Source organism: Equus asinus, chromosome 21 (assembly GCF_041296235.1).
Source record: "Equus asinus isolate D_3611 breed Donkey chromosome 21, EquAss-T2T_v2, whole genome shotgun sequence".
Lineage (NCBI taxonomy): Eukaryota > Metazoa > Chordata > Mammalia > Perissodactyla > Equidae > Equus > Equus asinus.
Window position 1 is genome coordinate 32,218,977 of NC_091810.1, and position 26,167 is coordinate 32,245,143.

At 41.8% G+C, this 26,167-nt stretch overlaps 1 protein-coding gene across 8 annotated transcripts in view; it reads left to right on the forward strand.

The window, feature by feature from the left end:
- FRMD4B (FERM domain containing 4B) overlaps nt 1–26,167 on the forward strand; it is a 307,930-nt gene that overhangs the window by 151,981 nt on the left and 129,782 nt on the right. The window contains exon 1 of one of the 8 annotated variants that reach the window (XM_070492241.1): nt 15,881–15,965. The exons of 6 other annotated variants lie outside the window; for them this stretch is intronic. In XM_070492241.1, the coding sequence (XP_070348342.1) occupies nt 15,942–15,965 (24 nt within the window). In that variant the 5' untranslated portion in view covers nt 15,881–15,941. Of the gene's footprint in view, nt 1–15,880; nt 15,966–26,167 lie in introns of those variants that run through there. One more of the 8 variants, XM_044754082.2, reaches the window with a different exon arrangement.

Genomic DNA, 26,167 nt, shown 5'->3' on the forward strand with positions numbered 1-26,167 from the left:
CATAGAGGCACTGGCGCTCCCCGCACCGCCCCCCCACCCCCGCCGTCCATTCTCTCTTATCCTGCTTTACTTTTCTCCATAAGTCTATCACCACCTGACGTTAGGAATTTGTTTGTATGCAGATTGTGTCTTGTAGACCAGAATGTCAGCTGAAGGAGTGCAGGAAGTTTGCTTGGTTCCCCGTAGCATCCTCAGTGCCTGGAGCCTAATGTGTCCTTTGGAAACGTTTGTTGACTAAATGAGCAAATGAATCTGCTTTACATCTTAAGAAGCTTCCGCAGGCCCCTCTGGGGGAATGGCTGGGGAGGGGGTAAGAGCAGTTAGGAGGCCCTGTCTGATGTCTGGCTGAGAGGTCACGGGGATCTAGGCCAGAGTCATGGCAGCATGTGGTCCAGGAAGACACTGAGGATTTGGAGGAGGAGGAAGCCACATTCTGGGGACTCTGTCCAAAGAGAATGTTTGCATTCTGTGAAGTTTTGGAAACCTCATGCAGGAAAAAAGCCTGCATGTTGAAATGTATTTGTGTATGTGTGTGTGTTTTCATTGTGGAAAACAGCCCGAGGCCAGTGTACGTTGATTGAGAATGCATTCACTGGGTTCTCTGGTGGCCATTTCATTAGGGAAGCAGCGTTTCAGAGAACAGAGCAGATGATTTCCTCCAGCCCCTGTGAAAAGCAGCTCACCCGAGGACCCTAGCCTTTGTGCACAGCCAGCTGCAAGGCCCCCGCCCATGGCCAGGCCTGGGTGGGGAAGTTGGCAGTTTCTGCAGTTCTTGTCAGCCCCGACTGTCAAGTGATGGCTGTTTCCTGAGCCCAGCCCTGTGGTTAGGCTCTGGAAGGTGCCCTGTTTGGCCTGACCAATGCTGACAGGCGTTTCAGACCTTTTACTTTCTCGTTTTGGCATTCTGTGGACGTCGCTTATCATCCTGACCCTGTCTCAGGTCGTTCCCATCCACTGGAGTGAAGGACGGAAAGATCCTTTGGATTTTTTGGATTCTTGGGAGCAAAAAAAAACCCAACATTTTTTCTGGTCTTCATTAGTGTTTAATTAAAAGCTTGCTCTCCCCAAGTCTTTGGCTGCATCCAAGCTTTTTAAAATTCTGCAAGCACGGACAATATAAAGAGAGTTTGACCCTTTGAGTTACAAGAGCTGGTTATTGTGTTTAATTATCAACCCCAAATAATGACAGAATTATAATCTCTAGAACAAAAAGTAATACTAGGTGTTTCCCAAATATTTCCTGAAGAGAGAGTACCTTTACTTTTCATAAATAGTCTAATACCAATTTTTAAACACAGTTAATGTTTAAGCTTGAAACAATTTGGTCAGGCTATAAAGAATCTTAGCTCATATTTAAATTTATGGGGTTCTTTCTTCTTTAAGGTTTTTACATATTAATCTTTCTAGGTATTGATGCCAGATAGAGTTCCAGCCGAGCTCATAAGATTTTGCTCTCAGATTCTTTTTGGAAATGAGATTTTTTTTTTTTTAGTGAATGTATTTTTCCTTTAATAAACTTCTGAGTTTATGGAGAAGCCAACTCTGAGTTTCAAAAAAATTTTTTTTGTGATGTTAGTGCCAGAGTTTGAATAGTGCCCTTTATTCACTACCAAGTTGCATCAGTTTAATTTTTTTTAGGCTCATATACTCCATTAGCTTACAAATACAGCAAAAATTTGCCACACCTTTATGCTATATATTGTGTGTTCTAAATAAATCAATTTATGTTTTTTAATTATATTTGATTAATTTAATTGTTCTTTCTATTCTTTTCTCTTTTCTCTTGTTTTTTTTTTGTGTGTGTGTATTTTCCCTGAGCTAAATAGGTCATGTTTAAATGTATAAATAAATGAATTTTATATATATGTATATATGTGTATACATATATACAAAAAATGTATAAATACATGTACATATGTGTGTGTGTGTGTGTGTGTGTGTGTGTGTGTATATATATATATATATATAACTGTATCTGAAGTTTTTCCAGAAAATAAAACCATGAGCCAACATATTCACCAAACAAAGCTTTTTTCCCCCAGTCTTCAACAACACTTCTAAACTTATATTATGACCCTGAAACAAGTTGTCAGTGCCAATAATATGGTTAGGTTCCATAATAGATTGTATTCTTTAGGAAGTTGCTATTAATTTTGCTGAAGTTCAGCAAATGAAAATTTGATGAACAGCTTCATCTGTTTCCCTTGGTTTCAAAAGAAGAAAATAGAAAACCGGAGAACTGGTTATGTGCTGAAGCTCCTGTGTCACCTCCTGGCTCAGCTCGGCTCACTCGTCTGTAAAATGGGGCCAATGCCGTGGGCTGCCCCACTGGGGGTACTGAGTATTAAGTAGAGAGCAGGAGAGTGAGTTACTCACAATGCGGCCCTTGTCCACTCTCCTTCCCCAGCAGCCCTCTGTACGAGAAGGAGGATGAGGCAGGTGGCTACAGGCTTGAGGGACCTTGAAGAAAAAGAAGCAGCAACCTAGGAAACAACAGTGCCTTCCCGAGCAAAAGCAGCTTCATTCATTACTTACAGATATTTAATGATATCGGTCTGTTTTAATAGACACTGTAATGAGATGAACAGCTTCATCTGTTTCCTTTGGTGATTTGCACATATCCTTTGGGAGCTAAGATGTTGGAGTCGGATGGCTGTAAGTTCTGATCCCATCCCTCATCCCTTACTGGCTGTGGGACCCCTAGTGTGATGCCTAACCTCTTTGAACTTCAGTTTCCTCATCTATAAAATGGGAACATGATAGCTCATAGCGCTGTGGTCAGGTTTCAATGGGAGAATGCCCTGTGACTGCTGAGACATAAGGGGCCTGGGACATGACAAGAACTCAAAAAACTGTAGTTTAAGAAAAAGGCCCTGACTATAAAATAGGCAAAAAAGAAAAGGAAAAGCGTCTTAGAAATGGGGTGCTCTCTTGTCTCTCATCTAGAGGAAGTTACCTAAAATGAGGATCAGAGAGGAGATGGCTATTTTGAAGCAGAAGAATTAAATTATAATTGATCTGGTAAATTGTTAAAGCCTTTTTGTAGGACGGTTTAGTTGTAGCCAGTCAACATGTAGGATATGTGCCTTCTTTGACCAAACATTTCCGTTTTAGGAAATCCTCTGAAGGGCATTCTCACAGAATGGTATATGTGCAAAGCAACCCAGTGGAGACGTGAATAGGAGGACGATTAATTAAGTGATGGTACCTCCGTACCGTGGAATTGTATGAGATTGGCAAGAAGAATGAAGGAGAGCTATATGGCACAGCCCTCAAACATTGTCAGTGATGTATTTTTGGGTAAAAACAAAAAGGACAGAACAACATGCAGAATGCACATGTGTATATGTGTGTGTATAGAGAGAGAAATAGATCTAGATATATGCAAGAAATGTGTGTATATGTTCCTGTACATGGGAGAAGAGAGTTGGACATATATACTCCAAACTATTAATAGATTTTACCCCCAGAAAATGTAAGTGGATGAAGTTTCTACTTGTTTTACTTTCCTAATTCTGAACTTAAAATGTTTATAGCCAGGATACCTGTAATTTTTGTAATTTTGTAAAACTTCCTATTTAAAACCTTTGATTCAGGCTATTGTATAGAATTTTTCTGGAGAACAGGATATGTCCACTCTGACCTTGTGTCACAGCACCCAGCATGTAGTGGTGTCTTCTCCAAGTGTTTCACTAGTGTGTCCATTTAATAATGATCATTAATTATTATTGATGTGATTACTATTAAATGAAAAGTAGTATTTGTGCTAATTTGAGAACCATAGAGTTTTTAATCATTAAAATCACATAAGTTCATAAGTTTAATTGTTCTAAAAATGCATAGCTTAAAAGTGAAAGTACTTTATCAGTGGTATACATTCACCACTGATATTTTTGTTTTTGTTTTTCTGGTGAAGAAGATTGGCTCTGAGCTAACATCTGTTGCCGATCTTCCTCTTTTTTTCCTCCCCAAAGCCCCAGTACATAGTTGTATATCCTAGTTGCAAGTCATTCTAGTTCTTCTATGTGGGATGCCACCGCAGCATGGCTTGATGAGCAGTGTGTAGGTCCACATCCAGGATCCGAACTGGCGAACCCTGGGCTGCTGAAGCAAAGCACACAAACTTAACCGTTCAACCACAGGGCCGGCCCCTCACCAGATATTTTCTAAACATGTAGTAGCATACATATTACATTAATATAAATTTTTACAGAGGTGAGAGCATCCTATACATCTTATTTTGAAATGTATTTATTTACTTACTAACATATCACAGATACTGATCTATCTCATTATTTTTCATAACTGTTGTATATTTAATGGCATGAATGTACCATAATTAATTTCACCAGTCCCTTATTAACAGACATTTAGGTTGTTTCCAATTTTTACTAAGACAATGCTACAATGAACATCCTTATATGTCAGACATTTGTGGGAGAATTTCTGTAAGAAAAATACCCTGTTGGGAAGGAATTGAGATTTCCAAAAAGGTTGCACCAATTTAGCCTACCACTGAGTGAATGAGAATCCTTCTTTTCCACACTTTAGTCAACAACTTTGATTTACATCATTCTACTAGTCAAAAATTTATATTTTATATCTGTTTTCATTTTATCCCATTTGTTAGTAGAGCTGTCCAATTTTCCTAACTTTCTTAAGGGCCATGATGCTTGCAACACGAGCTGCTCTTGCCTGAGCACATCAGGAGAAGCATATTTCACATTTTATCGCAGTATAAATTGGTTTGCATGTTTTCAGAGCCAGAGGGGAGAGCAAATTTCAGTCTCTTGGAAAATGTTTGTCATCTCAAAGTGGTATGGAATTTCCTTGTAGAGTTGAAATAAGTTTATGTGGAGCATTGCTGGTTAAAATCTAAGGATTGTGCATCCAAGTCTTTTCATGTAGCCTCTCTGTCATGTGCTACAATCTTAAGATTTGGAAATAGCTGAGAACAGTTCTTGCTTTTCACGTTCACTGCACTGTTTGGTTTCATACTATGGTTTCCCCATTTACTATTCAGTGGATTTCAGCAATCGTGTTTTATCTCTTCTATTAATGCTCTAAACTTCGTTTAGAAGGCTAGGAGGGATGATGGGGGCTATTTCTTTCTTTCTTTATTTAACCGAGGCACAGAGCTTGGGGCAGGAGAACAGAAGATGCACCATTTATTTTCTCTTTCTCATCTTAGATGCCCAAGGCCTTTAAGCTTCTTTGGCCCTCTAAATCCATATTTATTACCTTAAATATAATTTAGCCAGAGTTGAATTGTCTCGAGGAGATTTCATAGCCACAGGCGACCACGAAACTGTCATTTGTCTCGTTTGGGGAAGCACCCGAACTACTACTTGGGACGTAATTGACCCTGCTAGTCCCGTTAATGTCATGGTCTTTCTGGAGATAGCCTCCTGCAGGGGAGGATGGATTGACCTGCAGACTCGTTTCTGTATAGACTTTCCTCAGGGCCAGCCTAACTCAGAGATACGTTGGAGGTGCTTCAGGAAGCCCCTCGAAGAGAGCTTTTGTCATTTTTCAGCTGTCCAGCACTCACGGTGGGCATCCTGTTAGCACCCATCTCCCTTCTGGAGGTGCCCAACAGGCAAATGGCAAAAAGGCAGGTCCCAGTGAGACTTCTCACCATCGCTGCCAAGGGGGCCAGATCTTCTTCTGTCTGCCCCCTGGTTCGGCTCGGGGGCAGGTCAGAGCCTCCACCTGGCCAGCCGGATCCTGCATGCTCCTGCCCTCTGACTGTTGGGCCAGAGCAGGGAATACTCGGAAGGCAGAGCCATCGGGGCAGCAGCGGGGGTGGGACACAGACGAGACAGTTGTATGACATGATATTGGCCGTGTTTGCTCCCTCATGAGTTCTCTTGTTTCCTGTTCATTTGCTGAGCCTGCTTCCAAGACGCATTATTCTCCTCCTTCCACCCTGAAAGGCCTGCGTTGGTTCAGGGATGAATATCACCCCGCACGGGACTTGGGATATCCTAATTGGTCTCTAAGCCAGTGCTTCCCAACTTTTTCTCATGTCACAGAGTCCATACAAAATGATAATGTTTGTCTGGCCCCAGGGTAAATGTCTATGAGGCTGCTCAGGGTTAGAGGTGACCATTGCAGAGTCTCAGGCTGCCTTGAGGGCTGAGAGGACTGTTAGCTCAGGATGCCTATTGCCCATTGTATCCACACGTTGGTTGTGAAGCTATGGTCAAAGCTAATCATGATGACCTTGTTCCTCTCGCTAGTGATTAGTTTATGGTAAACATATAACCCACCTCTGGCCAATGGTGGCAGTTTGCTGATGCATTGCTTAAAAAGCTCTCTTTACTCTTAAAAAGAGACCTAGAAAAAAAGAGATGGTCCTTCTTTTGGAATAGAGATGTGATGCCTGGAAGAGTGACAGCTCTATTGCAACCGTGAGGGGATGTCAGCTTGAGGAGAACATGCAGAGTGGAAAAATGGAAGGAACTGGGACTCTGATGGCATTGCTGATCTGCAGACCTCACAAACCTTGGAACTACCCTATCTTTAGATACTGAAATAATGGAACTGTAGTATTAAAGTTATTTTCCCTTTTTTGTTTGTTTGTTACTTGCTGCAAAAAACATTCTGATATATTAGCTGTTTAGGACTTGAAGATCAGGACTTAAAGAAAAGTTGCCTAACCAAAAACAGTGCTCAAAATAAGAAACTTTTGAAGAGAGAATGGAAAATGAACTGGAGATCTGCTAATATAAGGAAAAATATTTAAGGTCCAAGTGAGATGCATAGAAATAGAAGGAAACTCTAAAAAAATGTGCTTTACATTGAGTACAAGATTTTTTGATTAATATGATGTAATCTTGACTGGAGATATTTGCCTGCATCTCAGCAAAACATTAGAGAAGTCAAGAGATTCTAATTAACCTTTGCAAGAGGCAGAAGAGCCTACAAGTCAGGAGCCTAAACCCTGGAGCAAAACTGCCTAGGTTCAGATCCTGCATCTGCTATTTCCTAGCTGTGTGACTTCATGTAAGTTAGCGAACCTCTCTGTGCTTCAGTTTTCTCATCTGTAAAGTGAAGATAATAATAATCCCTACCTCAGAGGTATTATTGAGTATATACTTGTAAAGTATGGGAACACGGTCTGGTGTATATTAAGTACTATACAAGTGTTTGCTATTATTAATTTACAGTTATCATCAAAACCTATACTCGTGCAAAAAAAAAAAGTTACTTAAACACAGATGCTTCGACCACTACACAGTCACTAAAGTGGCTAAATTAAGAAGATCTATAATACCAAGTGTTGGCAAAGACCTCTCATATGTTATTGGTCAGAGTGTAGAATAGTATAGCCTTTTGGAAAACTGGCAGTTTCTTAAAAAATTAAACATACATCCACCCTGTGATGTAGTAGTTCTACTCCTATATATTTATTCAAGAGAAATGAAAATGTATGTACACACTCATACACGTGAACACACACACAAACCTTGTAAAAGCATGTTCTTAGGATATTTGTATATAATACCCCCAAAATGGAAATAGCCCAGGTTTCCATTAACAAGAAAGTAGATAAATAAACTATAGTATATGATGCAATAGAATACTACTCAGCTATAAAAAATGAATGAATTGCAAATATATGTAACATCGTGAATGAATCTCAGAAACATTTTGCTCAGTGAAAGAACTCAGACATAAAAGAATATATACTCTTATAATTCAATTTATATGAAGTTCTAGAATAGGAAAAACTCATCTATGGTAATAGAAATCTGAACAGTAGTTGCTTAAGGGAATGGGAAAATATTGGCGCAGGTAACTTTCTAGAAATATTCTGTATGTTAATAGGTGTGTGGATAACATAGGTGTATACATTTGTCAAAATTGATCAAATTGTAATACTTAAAATATGTATGTTTTACTACATATAAATCATAACTCAGTTTTTAAAAATGAAACAAAAAGCAGTACCATCTCTTGCACAGAGCTTTGGGTAGTAAAGGTATAAGATCAGCATCTTTTCATCCCAGGTAGCAAGGAAGATATCAAAGACTACTAGGGTCGTGTCAAAACGACCCAGAAGCTGACTTGAAGAACCTCCCACTGGCTAACATAGGACAATTTGAACAGTAGTAAGGACAATAACTTTAATGGATTGAAACACATATAATATATTTAAATGCATGTGTTTATAAATACTTAAAAATACATTTTGGCCACCATTGGAAGTGCCAACTCATTATTTTGAGAACTAGTAAGTGTAAAGAATCAAGCATTCTCTCTGTCTTTTCTGTATGAATTGTATCACTTGGTCACCCATTAGTAAATGAGGGGAAATTTCTCACTATGGAAATATTCTAGCTAATAAGTAAAGGGCGATAGAATTGGAAAGCCATCATCTTGCAACCCTTAATTAATTGAGTGATCTAGCTATTGAGCATCAACAGCTGCTAACATCACAAAAAGTGATGGCCCTCCTAATGACGGGATTCAGGTTGATGGCCCATGAGACGGTCTTGCCAAAAAGGATCCAACCAGAATCTGATTAAGGCTTCAGACTCAACCAACCTAGGGAACTACAGTGGACAGAGGAGTATGGTAAATGACACCACAGAGATGTAATCAGCAAAGCTCAGATGGTAGGAGAATCTACAGGATAAACAGCCCATTTTCTTCAACAAATAAATTGCAGTAAGAGAGAGAGAGGAGACAAAAAAGAGAGAGCGAGATGGATGGAAGGGGAGCCTGTAGAGTAACAGAGACCCAAGGAAAATGTCGACAAATTGCAAAATTGGATCTCAATTCAAACAAACTTGAAAAAAAAATACATTACTAAGACCACTGGAAATTTGAACCCTAACTGATATCTGATGATATTAAGGAATTATTGTTACTTTTTTTAGGTAATTGTGGTTATGTTTTTAAAAAGAGTCCTTATCATTTATATTGAAATATTTACAGATGAAGTTATTTGAAGTCTTGAATTGGCTTCAAAATAATACATGCAGAAGGACAGAAAGTGAGTGAGAATATTGATGAAACAAAATTAGCCATGTGTTGATAAGTGTTGAATCTGGGTGATGGACACCTGTGGGTTCATTACACCAGCCTGTCACTTTTTGTGAGTGCTTCAAATTTTCCACCATAAAAAACATTCGTTTTGTTTTGTTTTTAAAGGAATACAAAGGGAGAGAGAAAGGGGAAAACAGAACAAAACAAAAAACCATATTCTGCAGAAATACAGGAAGGAAATCTAAGAGCATGCCTGAATGTTAACCCCTGGATGCATTCTCATTGTCTGCAGCAGCCAAGTGGAAAGGCTGTGTTTAAGAATGTGGGCCCCAGGTTCAAATCCTGTTCTTCTACCCCCAACTGGGGGGACTTCTGTTACCAGATCCTCTGAGCCTCAGTTTCTCATTTGTAAAATGGAGATGAACCAGTTCCACTTCATAGGGTTGTTGTCAGGGTAAAAGAAGATAATCTGTGTAAAGTGTGGGGCATAGTACCTGGTACTAGTCAGCACTCAATAGATGTGGGTTCTTGACTATTATTTTATTGCATGTGGCATTTAAAATCAGAAAATAAAATGAATATGGGCACTTTGCAATGAATGTTGGAGCATTTTTGATGACTTCTGAACCTCAAAGGACCTTTTTCTGTTCATTTTTCCAAACACACAGATGAGATGAGATTTTACAAAGTTTATGTCCATTACCTGAAAAACCGCACGTGCCTTATGGCAAAACCAAATCAAAAGTCATGACATTCATCCTGTGAAACAGATGGAAAGGAAAGCCCCCACCATGCCTGCCTGTCGCCCTAACTCTTTTTCACCTTTGTTTTTCCATTTCTGGTTAAGAAAGCGAGAGAATCCGTCTAGAGCAAGAAGCTTCCCTCTTTTTCTGCCTGGAGGGGAACATGACTAATGGACTTTTCCATCGGGGTTGTTTTTTCTGGACATGGTGTATGCCTTCTAACTGCTAAAACATGTGATCCTGAAAGAGACCTTAAGTAAATGTCAAATGTTCCTTATCGGTCAGCTAGGCTGTCCCAGTCTAGTAAATTATGAATTAGTTTTCTGTATTTGATGCTCTTCCTTTTGAAACAGAAGTTCTATTCATTCAAAATATTAGTTGAGATATTTCCATGTGCCACATATTATAGCCCTGATCCGGGCGGAAATGGTCCTGAACTCAACTCCCAGCTATCACACGGCTGGCACCTTCTTGACCTCCAGTCCTAGCCCAGAAGCTCACTCTCACCTCCCAGAGCCCTTCATCCCTCTTTATCACGTCCTCCTGCTTTATTTTCTTCATAGGTCTTACCCTTATCTAAAATTACCTTACTTATTAATTTATTTATTTTTATTTCTCGTCCCCCTCTAGATGTCTTTCCTTTTTCTCACTGTGTCCCCACCACCCATCCCAATACCCAGCAGAACCAGCTACATAATTTGCAGGGCCCACTGCAAAGTGAAAATTTGGGGCCCCTTGTGTAAAAAGTATTAAGAATTCTGGGGCTGGGCTAGTGGTGCAGCAGTTAAGTTCGCGTGCTCCGCTTTGGCGGCCCAGGTCACCGGTTCAGATCCTGGGTATGGACCTATTCACTGCTCATCAAGCCATGCTGTGGCAGGCGTCCCACATATAAACTAGAGGATGGTGGGCACAGATGTTAGCTCAGGGCTAATCTTCCTCAAAAAAAAAAAAAAAAAAACAGTATTAAGAATTCTAAGAGGCCAGCCCTGTGACCTAGTGGTTAAGTTCAGCATCCTCCACTTTGGTGGCCTGGGTTCAGTTCCCAGGTGCAGACCTACACCGTTTGTTGATGGCCAGGCTGTGTGGCAGCCCACATACAAAATAGAGGATGATTGGCACAGATGTTAGCTCAGGGAGAATCTTCCTCAGCAAAAAAAGAAAAAAAAAAAGAATTCTAAGACAGTAAAGCATTAACCCAAGTGTGGGACCCTTCTGAGCAAAGGATCCTATTGGCTACACAGGTCGCACACCCATTATTATTAGGCCTCGCACCTACTGGACACCCAAAACATAGTTACTGAAATAAATGCAAATCTGAGAAAAAGCGTCAGGTACCATAGGAGCTCTGACATACGGACTGATAAAAGATTAAGAACAGAAACCAGCATGCATGTGTGTGAAAGGGATGCATAATTCCTCAACTGCAGGGTTGCCTGTGAGGTGGAAAATTAAGATGATCACTCTGCTCTCCTTGGGAAACAGCAAGTCTAGGCTGTAAATCCTGGAGGGTCAGGACCATACATAGCCTTTTCATCTTTGACTTCCCTTGGAGGGCCCTGCTCGTATGTGATGCTCAATGAATGTTTGAAATTAGCTGAATTGGTTCTACAGGTGGAATTAGAAAGGATGAGGAATTGTGAAGGAAATATTCCTTTCTTTAGTGCGAACCTCACTAAATTTAGGAGGAGTTGAACCAGCCTTAAAGTTCGTCCTCTTAGTTTATGACGAATGCTTCAGAGCTGTGCTCAGCCGTCAGTTTTGGAAAACTGCAGTCCGTTGCCTGACTTGGGATTTTATGATGTGTCTGGCGTTCATTTGGTATATGAAGTGTGCTGTGATGAAAGTGATAGTTTTGTGATAAATGCAAAGCTTCTTGTAAAGATTCCTGAGACTCTCGATGCCTTTAAAAATCAGGACTACACTTCCACATATTTTTCCCTAAATTGGTGGACATAGTTCCCTTGTCTTGCTTCCAGGGAAGACACCAATACACTTGTCCAGGCTCACCAGTTAGGCGATCAACCAATTGTGGCACAATTTGTATTTTATAGGCATAATTTCACAGATGCTCATATTTCATTGGGACCCATTCCAGCATACACAGGCATACCCCAGAGATATTGCCGGTTTGGTTCCAGACCATTGCAATAAAGTGAATATCGCAATAAAGCCAGCCACACAAATTTTTTGGTTTCCCAGTGCAGATAAAAGTTATGTTTACACTATGCTGTATACACTACACTGCATTATGTCTAAAAAAATATGTATGTACCTTAATTAAAAAATACTTTATTGCCCAAAAAATTGGTAAGCGTCATCTGGGCCTTCAGTGAGTCATAATCTTTTTGCTGGTGGAGTGTCTGGTAAGAAACAATATCTGTGAAGCACAATAAAGCGAAGGTCAATAAAACAAGATATGCCTGTAGTTTCATTTTCAGTGGGACTCCTTAACTGGGCTCTCTAAGTCTTTATTTCTGGACCCCATGATATCGAACCTGAAGTGAGTTCGCTCACCCATTGCGCAGCAAGCCAATCTCTGACACCGGGTGTAGTGGAAGAAAGTAGGAATTTTAATATTGCACAGTGCAGAGCAAGGAGAGAGGGCAGCTAATGCTGAAATCCCAAACTCCTCAAAAAGCTAAAAGGAAGGGTTTTTATTTGGGGTTTTAGGTAGGGGAGGGGGTGCATATGGCCTTGCTGGTCAGAGCTTTCCCACCAGCCTGTCTTTGGCCTTGAGACACTTGCAGAGAGGAGGGAGCCTGTGACCTTGCTGGTCAGCAGCTTTCCCACCAGCCTGTATCTCTTGGTGGGGAGGAGATAATGAATCCAGGTGCTTGTCCTTGGCAGTGTCTGTGTCCATGGATGATAGTGGATTCTGGAGCCAGGAAGCCAGGGAGTAAGCAGGGAATGAGTGTTTTGGTTTTAACCCCATATATGCTGGGTTTAATGGAGGGAAACTGATATCAGGGTTGGTATCACCTGGGTTAGATGCTGCCCTGGCTCTGACTGCCTGGCAGGAGCCACTTGGCAGAGCAGTTGCTTCTGGTTGGATGTAGACTGAGCTTTGCTGCTACTCCTGTGCAAGCCTTTGAGTGCCAACTCTCTAGGACAACTTCCTACCTAGGACCACTTTCTAACCGATTCACTGACCACAAAACTCCTGTCTGGTATGCTAGACTTGCAGAAACTATCTATTTCCCCAAGACTGAATCTCTGGCACTTAGCATCCATGTGACTTTTCACACGGAGCCTACCAAGCTCCCCAATTCTGTGTTGATAAGCACCCAAGTTGGTGCACAGTGTTGGTCAGCTGGTGAAGGGTATCTGATGCCGGCTCTCCTTTCTCCCATGAACTGACATAGTAGATAGGACCTTTTTGTTTGCGAATGACTTTTTTTAAAAATTAAAACTGGCTTAGGGGCCTGCCCCATGGCCAAGTGGTTAAGTTTGCACACTCTGCTTCAGCGGTGCAGGGTTTCACCAGTTTGGATCCTGGGCACGGACACAGCACCACTCATCAAGCCATGCTGAGGCAGCGTCCCACATGCCACAACTAGAAGGACCCACAACTAAAAAAAAAAAAATATATATATATATATATATATATATATATATATATAGACAACTATGTACTGGGGAGCTTTGGGGAGAAAAAGGAAAAATCGAAATCTTTAAAACTGGCTTAAGCAGAAGCAGAAATAATAGACTCAATAACTGAAAAGTCCAGGGAATGGCTTCAGGTTTAGCAGCATCCAAATTCAGATGGGCATTGGAGACTATCTCTCTCTAACCTTTCTGTCTGGCACGAGGTACCCTGGTAGCCCAGACTCTCCTCCCAGCAGCTTTATAACTCCAGAACAAATCAAAACAACCACACTTCTTCCCTATAACTAGGAAGTAGGAGGGGAGAGTGTTTTTATTGGTTATTCCTGAATCACACTTTCATTGCATCATATGGGGGCGTGAGGTCAGCCTCTCCCGAATCATTTGGATGGTGCCCTCATAGAAAAGCAGGGGTCTGTGATTACAAAAAGGTGAAACAGACCCTGGACAGGCAAAAACAACAGACGCTTATTCTGGTAGTCTCCTAGTTTTAATCCTCCTGCGTTCTCCCGCAGCCACAACCTGACCTTACCCCACTCCTGTATTTGGTCTGCCAGCCTTCACCTGGCCCTTCAGGAGGCCTGGTTTCCTGGTTTAAGCCCATCCTGTTGCCTCGATTCTGAAACTGCCTATCAAAATTCTAATTGTCCTTGAACAGTGAAAAAATTTTTACCATACAATCGGAAATATCACGCTAGTTCTCTCAGTAGACCGTCCAACCCAGTGAGAAAAGTCATCATTTATTGAGTTTTTACTGCTATATATAGCCAGATAGAAGGTTCTCCCACATGTAAAGTCATTGTGCATTTTCCCAAGAAGACTTAAAACAAATATTTTGGGCCATTCCAATTTAGGAATGCAGATGCAATAGTGGAATATTTACTTCTGATGTTTTAAGATGATTTGTTCTCGAGTTTAATAGTGTGGGTGATTGCTGTCTTGCGCTCTCCCTCTTTCGGAAGTAGTTTTTTTCAGCCTCTTCACATGCATCTGTGTGTTGGCCCTGAAACAAAAGTCCCTCTTGGAGTCATCCTCGGAGCTCTCCCAAGCACAGCATCTTCACTTCTGCCTAAGCTGTTTGAGCTACAGCACTTTTTGAATCTCCATAGATGCTACTTGACTGGGAATATTACCGCGTGACATTTTTTCCCTTGTTCCATTCATCCTGTAGGTGTACATACGTGGTCTCCCAGCATAAGCACCTCCTGCATGGTCTTTTAAAGTGATGTTTAAAGTAACTTGTTTCTTCTAACATCCACCTCCTCCGATTGTGAGGTCACATGCCCACAACAATTGCCAAATCTATATTCAATTCTTGGCCACCTTTTCTACTGATTTCCTCAGAGGAACTGTATAAGCGTCCACACTTGGCATTGATTGAGCTTGTTTCGGGCTATCGTGTCTTCCCCAGGCAATGCATTGTAGTTCAAAGTAATTTAGAGTCTTTGAAAGGACTCGAAGATAAAGCTGCTCCCTCATTTCTGAGGGATAACTTTTGCGGGGGTGGAGGAGGGCACCTCATTCTTTATTTAAATACATGTGCTATATGCCTATCTGTCAGGCCAGTTCTTTGTGCTTTGCATGCCTTCTCTCATTTAGCTCCTCCAATACTCCTTATGAGATAGGGATTTTTATCACCATTATACTAAGGAGGGAATGGATTCTCAGAGAGGTCAAGTAATTTTCCCAAGGACATACAGCTACAAAACACCAGGTTTGTCTGCCTCTAGAACTCATGTTCTTAGCCATACCACATACTTGCGCAAAATTCCAGAAGGTTCTTTTTTTCAAGTGGGAGAAGCATGGTGCCATGTCACAAGCTCTTAGGCATTCTAAAAATAAGTGGATTTATTATTTTTCCTGTATTCTGTATATTTTTCTCTCTGCTTCACCTTGAAGTATAACATGTTTGGATTATTCCCTATCCATTGAGTAATTTCAATAGTAATGATTTTGTTAAATGCAAATGATGAACTAAATCTTTTTTTGAGACCACAATCTTCCTGACAAGGTTTTTTGTTTGTGGCTAGCAACACTGATGCTGATTGATATTACTGTTTATCCCATGAAATTCTGAGGTTCTTTCTGAGCGTAAAATCTGTTGACATGAGATGGCTGTGAGCTTCACAGTTGAGTTCAGTGTTTTTTCTATTTGTGTTCATGAAATTCCCTGAGAATATGTACAGACTGAAGAGCGAAATTGAAGTTGGGATTCTTGGATGGCAAAGCCTGTCTCTGAATACTTATCTAATTTAGATCATGCATTATCAATGAGGTTTACAAAACAGGAAACGTTTCATCATGTGTTTGAAACAGGTCGTGAAGAGCGACTTTAGGTGGCCAAAAGAAAGAGCAGAAGTTTTTGGTGGTTGTTGTGTTTTTTTTTCCCCATTGCTCTCCTGACTCATGTCGAAAGGCTTTTGTTTCTAATCAAAGCAACAAATGGTAAGGTCATTTCCTTGTGATTATATGGCAGCGGAAGGCGGCGGGGTTTTTAGGTCCCTACTTCCACCAGCTTGTATTTGGAGAAAACACACACACATCACAAGTGCTTAATACATGTGTCCTTTGTCCTGCACGTTCTCTCCAGTCCCTTAAATGAGCCAAGATCATGGTTCGGAGGTAAGAACAATTTCTCTTATAATCTTCTGACTACAGATAGTGGAACAGTGCTCTTACTGGCATTTCTTAGCAAAATCCTGGGCAGATAATATTTAATATTGTACTGGAATGGACTAATCTAAGTACTAATATTCCAGGACCCATCTTTCAGAAAAGGAAACTACAAGAAATATTTATCTTCGCTCTTGTCAAAGATTTACTTTTTCCAAAACAGAGTTGGCTATGCTCCTGTTTGATACCAAAGTGAAGATGGTCCTTAATGCCCGTCTTTTGGAGGGTTTTCCTGTCATTGTTTTAAATGCTACCTCTGCTCCCTTAAAGGTCCGAAAAGACTGATTTCTTGTTTTTACTTTGGAACTTTGGCAGTTGTTGTTGACGTGTATAATTCCAGCTCTCTGCCCTCCCCCACCCCACTACTGTTCTTTTCCTTTTCTTTCTTTCTTCTTTTTTAATTTTGAAGACTCTAGCTCCTTTATGGGTGTGGAAAAGACAGCGCAAGGGCAGGCACTTAGTCAGTAAGCAGCATGAAAAGGCTTTTAGATTTGCAATTGTTAATCATCTCAGCACAGCATGTTTGGAAACTTCTCTGTTTTTGTGAGCACTTGACAGCAAGATCCTGGGGGTGCCTAGAACTCATTAGTAGCTTCTCTGAAAGGACCTTTTAATGTATGTCCCTGTCTTGCCTCGAGACAGAAATGGAGAAATTGAATTCTGTTCCCCAGTCTAGTTTATGGTGAAGACGCTATGTGATCAGAATTCAGCAGCTCAAGGTAAAAGACCTCGGAAATGCCATTTTTGGGGATGGCTATCAATTAGTTAATAAAACTTTTATGATTTGTCAGAGGAAGTCCTACATCCTAATTAAAGGGAAGTTTTCTTTTTCTTTCCTCCCTTGTAATGTGGTTATGGTAAACTCATCAATTTCAACTGTGTGTGTCCATTTTTTTCCCCAATGGGTAGATGATGGAGATGGAGGAGGGGAGGAAAATCTGGGAGGCTTCAGAAAACAAAGGAAATTGTTTCATCCAGGAGACTGCAAAGCCCTTGGGTATATGAGGAAGTCTGTGGAGGAAGTGGGTAGGATTGGGTAGAGAAGAGAAACGTCAAGGAAATAAATATATCACAATAGAGACTGGGATAGTACCCCCTTCCGTAACATAACACAATAGTGTGGCCTTAGAAATAAATCAGTCGTCTCTAAATCAGTCCTGTCTCAAGGTATCTAATCATCTGACAGAGTGGAAAGGAATATAATCTTGTCCAAAATGCAGTCCTTTGACCTGGATTCTCAGAGTAGCATTGTGGTGACCCAGGGCCTCACATGAAATGACCCTATTCTCAACACGCGGGCCAGAGAACCTCCCTAGAAGTAAGACCATCCTGTAATGCAGCCCTTTAGGAATCAGAAACCTCATCTCTTAGCACAGGATCTAAAATATTCCCAGACATACCAAATTCCACTCTAGAGCATATCCTGTGTGTTCAGTGCACCGTTTATTTGGTCCTCCATCTGGAGTACACAGGAAGTGGTGACTACTGGAATGGAGGCTTGTGCAGACAGTTACTATGCCTCTGCATAGAGAGAGTGCTCAGTAGCTACTGGAAGGGAGGGAGATGGCTGGCGGACAGATACCATTGGTTAATTTGAATTATTAAATATATTCATGCCATGGGACATTTGAGCTGGAAGAAACCTTGTGAGTCACTTTGTCCAGTCCCCTCATTCTATTAATTGATAAAATTAAAATCCAGAGAAATGAAGGAATTTTCCTAAGATCTCATGTCCCCTTCGGGGCAGGGCCCAGCCTGGAGTCCATGTCTCCTAAGTCCTGATTCTGTACTCTGTCCACCACTATGCTGTTTCTAGAACCAGCTGATTACTTTGCCTAATTTCCAGCATCTCTGCGTTTCATGCAGCTTGAGTTTCTCCTCATGCACACATTTCTATCTTGGAATAGAAATGTGGAAGCTGCATCCCAAATGAGGTTCTGCTTCTTGTTGTGCACTGCTTCCAACTGCTGGCAGAAACCGGAGGGCGGCTGCAGGAAAGACCCCAAAGTAAAGAACCAGAAGTCTTGTCTCTAGTCATGACAAGCTGTAGTACCAGGTAAAAATGTCCTAAAACACTTTCCCATTACTTTGGAAATATTGTAGGAACTTGAAAATATTAGTGAACTCTTAGTAGAGGGCTATCTCAAGATCCTAATTCAAGGGTCAGATTTTTGTTTGCTCTTAAGATGGATTCCATGAAGCTCCAGTTAAGACTTTTTTCTTGCTTAATGTCAGAGAACTACAAAATGTTTAAATGAAAGACTTTTTCTAAACTGGAAAGGTAAAGCTGAGTACTGGTAAAATATGCATTAACATATGTTAATATAATCTGGCAAGGTAAGGCAAACAGTTCATTATTCCAATGAAAGCAATCTAAGAAAAGGAAGATATTGGGCACATTTTCTGTTTATTTCAGATGCTTTCTTTTTAAAGGAAATCTTTGCAAATGGGGCTGTGCAGTTACATTCACGTCTGTTCTCTTGGTGTATTTTCTCTTTTGGTTTTCTTTTCTTCTCTTCTTGTTAGAATGAACACGTCAGCAGATTTGTACTTGTTCTTTCAAGATTTTACTTTATAGCACCCTTTGTATTAGATGTGTTTATATTCAGGTTTTCCGATCAGGAATGGGATTAGTCCAGAAGCTGACCATCCATAAGAGAGAATCTTTATACGTAGGGCAGTGTTAACATAGCTGAAAAGCATAGTAGTCAGAGAGAGAACTGGATTCCAGGGCTGACAACCTCTATGGCCTTGAGGAGCTGAGTTTTCCTCTCCGGGACTCCGAATCCACATTTGTGGGTGAAGAAGTCAGACTAATCCTGAGGCTCCTTTTCAGCTTTGAAATGCACTATTTGTAGTCACTTCCCTGTTACCTAGATAAATTGCAGCTTTATCTGTCTCTCTGCTTACCTTCGTCTCTCCCCTCTTTTCATTCCTCTTTTCCCTTCCTCTTTCCTTCATTTCTCCCTCTTTTTTCCTTCCCCCTGATATTTTCCTTTTCACCTAGAAAGGAATTCAGGGTATGGACTACAATGACCCAGATGCCTGCAGAGCCAATGGCAGTGTATGGATAGGAACAAACTGAGTAAGGCAAAGTTGAAAATGGAGAAATTACTGAAACCGCTAACTGGAATCAGACACAGGGATGCTATCCAGGAAGAAATCAGGACCTGTGGGTAATAGATACAACTCTTGTATTGAAATTTGACACTGCTTCTTGGATTCCAAATTTTTTAAAAGTTATCACGTGTTTCCTGGGTGTGTACTGCACCAGCAACATACCGGGCTTGGGTTTACAAAAGTGAATGAGATGCAACCACTACATTTACGAAGCTCCGACCAGTGGGAGCTCTCCAGTGACTCTGTAACTCTTACAAGCTTGACTTTTAGTTCATTTGCAACTGACTCTTGAGGAGTGTAAAAGCTGTTAGCATGAAAGGGCTGTGAGTAGTGGAATTTAATTAATATGATTTTGAAGTCAAAGATTAAACTGACAGAGTGTATTTAAGTAGATGTCGAACAATGTCAACTACAACAACCAGCGACACCCTGAAGCAGCTGGGGGGCTACTGGTAAAGTTCTGTTTTGATAGGCTCTATCCGCTGAAACAGGGAGAGAGAGAAAATGCAAGAGGGCAATGTTTCAAGTAAATGTCTCATGTAAATCCTGCTTTGCCACTAATAAACTGAGTGATCTCTCTGGCCTTCTGATGGGGATAATGAAAATTACCTTATAAGGTTAAACTAACCTCTGGCACTGAAGACGTACCTGATAAAGTCAGTTAATATTACTTAATAATAGTATTATTATACATCTATTTCAAGTACAGCAAATAAAGACAATGGTGTCACGAAGATATGTAGACACCACCAAAAGATTGAGTGTACAAAGTAATGAGTGGGTAATTTTTTTCAGGGCCCTCCGTAGTCACGATAGGATAAATATGAGCCAGTGCCTCATTACACCACTTTTGGATCCCTCCGCGTCTTGCCATTGTCAGGCTATCCAGCAGCCTTCTGTCATTTTGGACACGTGAGATCCCTTGAGCCTACCGATGTTTGTCTGGATTTCACTGGGCACGAGTTCACAAATAAGTGATTTCAGGATGTCCGTTGCAGACTTCAGTCTTGAACTTGAGGTCAAGTGTTCATCTTTTTAAGCACCTGGTTCTAAACCATTTTAAGGACATGGACCCAGTGCAAATCCGATGAAAGTTACAGAAAGTCTTCCTGGAAAGATTCTTACCAACACATTTTGCCTGTACTTGGAGAGGAGAGGGAGTTCCAAACCCCTCAAACCTCTTCACTAGACCTGGGAGAGAGGTCTGTGTATTCCAGCTGAAGGACTGGAATGCATTGTGTGTGTCTTTCAGAGAAATGATGAGAAACTAGTTGGTCTCTGTGTGTGATGCCCAAGAAGTGAGTTTTTCTGGAACTCTTTAGCTCCTAACCTCATTTTAGCCCTCTAGAAGTGGGGTGTCCCGGAATTGACATGGGCTCCATAGAAGGTGTTTAGAATCTGAGAGCAAGTCCTGCTGCTCCTGCTCTGCAGCTACTTGGACTGCTCCTCTGGGAGCAGGAGTCATACCTTTAGCATCAACTAGGGTATGGAGGAGGCAGGTTCCCTCCTGGTACTTGGCCTTGTGTTGAATTGAGAGGAAGGTCACTCTAGCAGGACCTGAAAGTAATTGCTCTGTTCACCATTAGAACAGTCACTTGGCTTTAGGGATTTATCTGACAATCTGCAGAGCTTTCACAGTAGCCACTTGATTTGGTTTGGAACAATAGAAGGTTGTTTGTGGTAACCATGCACATCCTCAAGAACCCACCTCCAGGAGCAAGCACCCCTCTTTATTAGAACAAGAACTGAGGTCCAACGGGCCACGAACCTTGCTTTGCATTACCCCTTTTGCCTTCTTTTTAAAAAAAACATTTAAAATATTTTGTATGAAAAAAGAAGACTATGTTGCTTTCTCAAATTTCAAACAATGAATAAGCCACTCTATTTTTTCATTCAATAGATGCTTATGGAGCAGCTGCTTTTGCAAGGTACATCCTACAGGCTGGGGATACAGTGGTTAAGAAGACAGACAAGGTCCCTGGAGGCAGATATTATATAACAAAGGATATCGTTATTTAATTAGAATTGTGAAAAGTGCTGCAAGAGAGAAGTATAGAGAGCTAAAAGAACAAGTAACACTCATAATAAGAGTTACAGAGCCCAGAGCTATTTCAGACATCCTGTGTGCATCAACTCATCTAAACCTCAGAGCAAAGCCCAGTATTATTTCCATTATGCAGATCAGGAAACAGAGTAACAAAGAGATGAGGTCATTTGCCCCTGGTTGTGCTGCTAGCAAAATATTTTAGCCGGGATTTGAATCCCGGGCAGTCTGACTCCAGAATCTTCACTCATAACCTCTACACAATGACTTCTATGAGAAAATGACTTGGAATCTATGTTTTTAAGGATAAATCAGGTTAGCCAGGCACCTTCCACGTCCCCTCCTGCTTTGAGGTGGGAAGGAGATCATAGAGAGGAAGAAGTAGGAGAGGACCAGTGTGGCTGGAGTGCTGAGAGGGAGGCAGAGGGAGTACAGGACTAGAGGAGAGGTGGGGTGGAGCAGGCCAGCAGGGCTTGGTGGGCTGTGTAAGAGATGGGAGCTTTTTTCTGATTGAATTAGGTCAATTCTGAAGCTAACCCCCTCAGTCTGGAAGACCCTCTCAGGAGCCTCCCACGCCCGTGAAATGAAAACCACGAGGGGACTTCTCCTGAGCTGGCTGGGTTCTTACAGATCAATTTACTATTGTGTACTAAAGAGAAAGCAGCGTGCTTGGGATCGTTTATCTGTGTCATCAGCCTGTCCCATTGATGTCTTTCCCAAGCCAAAATGTTTTATGCCTTTTCTGAGGCCTGTAGAACTACATTTTCCATAACGGTTCATGTAGCCACATTGTGCCTGTGGCAGGTTCAATAATAATCGTCACCATCATGTCTAACACTGGGTGGCAGGCACCGTGTTGGGTGTTTTCCAGGCATTCTTGTGCTTCGTTCTCAACTCCATGAGGTAGGTACTGTTACTATCCATATTTTTCCGATAAAGAAACTGATTTACAGGGGTTAAATGACTTGCTCAAGGTCCACCAGCTGGTGTGGGAATCAGGTCTTGCATCCAGGGTTAACTGATGCCAAAGTCCGTGCTTAACCCTACACGGTGTCTCCCCCTGCATATGACACATCCTATTTTACAGATGTGAAACTGTCCAAAGTTAATGACAGAAAGGATTCTAAAAGCCGAGTTTTACATTGTTTCATTTTCTAGGCCAACAGTTAAGTCTTATAGGAAAAAGAAAAAGAAAGGAAACTGAATAAAACACTAGGGCCCTTCCACGTGACCTGAAAAGCAGCCTTGTAAACATGTTAGGGATTTACCAGCCCACAAAGATATTTTACCAGCCCACCAGCTGAATTGGTACCATTGGCATAAATAGACGGGTAAATAAAGGGAGTGGAGGGATGTATATTTGGATATTAACCAGTAGGAGTTCGGAAGAGAGAATGCAGGGGCAAAACAGAATAGTTTTAATAATTATTGGATGTTTACTGTGTGTCAAGCACTGTGCTCAATTCTTTACGTGTATTCACCCATTTAATCCTCACAACAGTCTTATAAAGTTGGTCATATTTGTATCTCCATTTTACAGATGAAGACCAATGCAAAAGTCTTCTGGATTGTTTCTCTTTCTTCCAGTTTTGCCCACGCCCTCTCTCCCAGTGTCATCTCCTCACAGTAACCAGTTATCCTTTACAAATGTCCCCAGATCGTGTCTCCTCCATGCCTAAAAGCCACCAATGGCCTTCCACTGCATTTGGAATGAAACCCATACTCCTTACCTGTGGCCCCCAGTGCCGTGAATGATCCAGCCCGGTGGTTCTCAGACTTCAGCATGCATCAGAGTGAGCTGGAAGGCTTTCCAGAACACAGATGGCTGGGCACCACTCCGTGTTTCCAGCAAGCTTCAGTTGGTGCTGCTGGTCCAGGGACCACATGTCGAGAACCACTAATGAGCCCCTCATTAACTCTCTGACCTTGTCTCCTGTACTTTTCCTTTTGGTGACTAAGCTCCAGCCACATTTGCTGTCATTTTTTCTTAAACTGTGCATTTTTTCTTAAAAATGTGCGTTTTCTTGGTAAACTCCCAAGGGTCATAAAAATTGGTTCTTGGGAGGCAAAAAAACCCTTAGATATTACAGTTGTTTGTGGCCCTCCCAAGCTCAACTCTACCTAACAGATATACAATATATCTGTGCTATGAAAATTTCATGGAGGAGGAGGGCATTAGGAAAAAAAATGTCTGGAGAGGCCCCTTAAGAGTGTGATAATGGGGGAAAGCTGTGCAACATATCTTAAACAAACGAAGCATGTTTCTGCCACTGGGCCTTTGCACTTGTTGGCCCTCTGTCTGGAATGTTCTTTTCCCAGATCTTCCTAAGGTTGACTCCTCATCATTCCCCTCTCAGATTAAAGTCACTTCCTCAAATAGCCCTTTCCTGACTACTCTAAATTAAAAACTTTCCTGCATCACATTATTCTGTTTTCTTGTTTTCATAGGAGTTAGTGTGATCTGAGATCATCCTGTGTGGTGGTTGGTTTGCTTGTTTGTTGGCTGTCTCCTTCACTAGCAAGTCTGTAAGAGAGGAGCACCTTGACTAGTTTGGGTCACTGCTAAATACCCAGAATCTATTCTAAAGTCTAAGACACAATTAGAACTTGAGAAATATTTGTGAATACGTGAATGGATGTTAATCACACAGTTGATAAAGTGGTCCAGCTGAGATTTGAACCCAGGTGTTCAGACTTCAGACCCCCAGCTTAATCATGACTGAAACCCGAGTGTCATTGAGTGAAGGTAGCTAGTAGGAACGATGCTGTCACAGTCTACTCGGCTCTACAGATTACTGTGCTCTTCCTAAGTCATCCAACAGGCAGGGGGAAGAAGCAAAATTTTCCAAAATTGCTTAATCTCAGTCCCACTACTTTATTTTCTTCCATGTTTATCACAACCGGGAAAAAAAGAGGGAAGAAACTCCCAGTGGTTTAAGGTGAGGAGATCTATGCTAAGGATTCTGGATCATATTATCCTCCCATGTTACAAATGAGAAAACTGGGGCTCAAAAAGCTTAATCCAATGTCGAAGGCCACAGAGCCAATAATTAAAGAATCTGTGAAGCCAGCCTATTTTCTTTCTCTTCCTCTGGAACCTCTCCTGGAGACTGACACGCCTGATCACAGCTCCATTATCTTTAGAGTGTCAGCCACATCCAACAGCCAAACACACTGTAGAACATTTCCGTCATCACAGAGAGTATGTTGGACATTGATGCAAAGGATTTGCCTCTGCCCTATCTTGATTGGGAAAGTGGGAAGGTCACTTAAGTGACATTCTAATTTAATGTCATGGAAGCCTTCCCACCATAAAATGCACAAGATGAAGCATTGCATTCATAAGCTGGCTTTTATTTTAGTTTTCTTGTTTTTCTGTTTTAAATTTACTTTTGGGTGAATTCTTTTGTAAGGGTCAGAAGATTATTTGGGGCAGTAGAAAGAAGGAACTCCACCTCTGGAGTCCTGATTCTGTCTAGCTGTGTGACCACAAAGGAGTCACATCCCTTCTCCGGGCCTCAGTGGCCTCATCTGTAAAATGGGGGGATGACACTTCTGGCATGCCAAAATGTGTCACCTTTAAAAGAAGAAATCGAGGGGAAGGCAGTTTGAAAGTTGAAAGCACTCCAGACAGGCTAGGTGAGATTATTCAGACGGAATTACAAGATTCACACCAAGTTTATACATGGCCAGAGCTACGTGCTCCTTTCTCTTCTGTAGAGTTCAAGGGCAGAGTAGAGCCTGCTCAGCACCTGTGCTTGGCCTTCAAGAACATCCACCCTGAAGGAGTCTAAAACAATTGCTTGGTTTTAATTAGTGAGAGGTATGATAAATATTATTAAAAATTGTGTGTACTCTGCTACGCCTTTTATGTGTGTTATTTCATGTCACCCTCGCAGCCCAGGGAGGTGGGTGCTATTATTATCCCCATTTGCAGATGAGAAAACCAAGGCTGGAAAGAAATGTAACCTGCGCAGGGTCACCCGGGTGCTAAAGAGCAGAGCTGGGATTTCAACCCAAGTCTGTCTGACTCCAGCGCCTGTGCTCTTGACCCTCAGACTTCTTAAACAATATGCTACACTTTAAAAGGCAATAGTAGCTGCTTCTTACGGAGTGCTTACAGTGCACTCAGCAAAATTATTCCCATGTTGCAGCAGCTACTCAGAGAGGGGAAGCGGGTTGCCTGAAGTCGCCAGCTGGTTAGGGGCAGAGCCAGGATCAGACACCATAGCCATCTGACTTCCAAGGGGCTGCCCCCAACCACCGCCCTGCTCCCAGTGGCTGAGTGGGCAGCTCCGCCCTGATTTATCCCCCTGACTGAAGCGAGTGTGATGGGAAAAGCACTAGGAATTCCGGAATTGAGTGACTTCTCAATAAGTTTGCATAACCCACCCTCCAGGCCACTCTTACCAGAAGCACCCACTCTTTTTTAAAAATGACCCAGCCCCTCGCCCCCTTCAGAAATGCTGCTCCAGAAGAGCAAGTGTAAGGAACAACGCTGAGGCAGGGCCACAGGGGAAAATATTTGGTTCCCTGGCTACAGCTGCAAGTTTTGGGTAAGATTTCCTCTCACAAGACTCGTCCGTTCTGGAGGAGGCAGAGCGGAAGTGAGATTAGAACAGAGCAGGAATAGACGCAGGGAGAAACTTGCCGACAGAGCATAATGACATGTGCTCGATTCTGCCTGTGAATGAAAAAGCTGGAAACGCTTTTCACTCGTGCTTTAAGGTCACAGCGGCCTCCTTTAGCGGGAGAAGAGTTCCAGTGGTTTGATAGATTCCAGAAGGACAGCAGCAACACAGCTGGTTGGAATCGGGCACTTAAGAAACAAAGGAGTCAGTGGTCAATGAGACCTTAACAGGAGAAATGGGCAGCAAACTCAGAAGTGGAGCTGGAGCTGGAAATGAAGAGAAATTCATTCATTCCACACGTTCGTTAAGCCCCACGATGGCCTAGGCACTGTCTTAGGAGCTGGGAAACCAGTAAA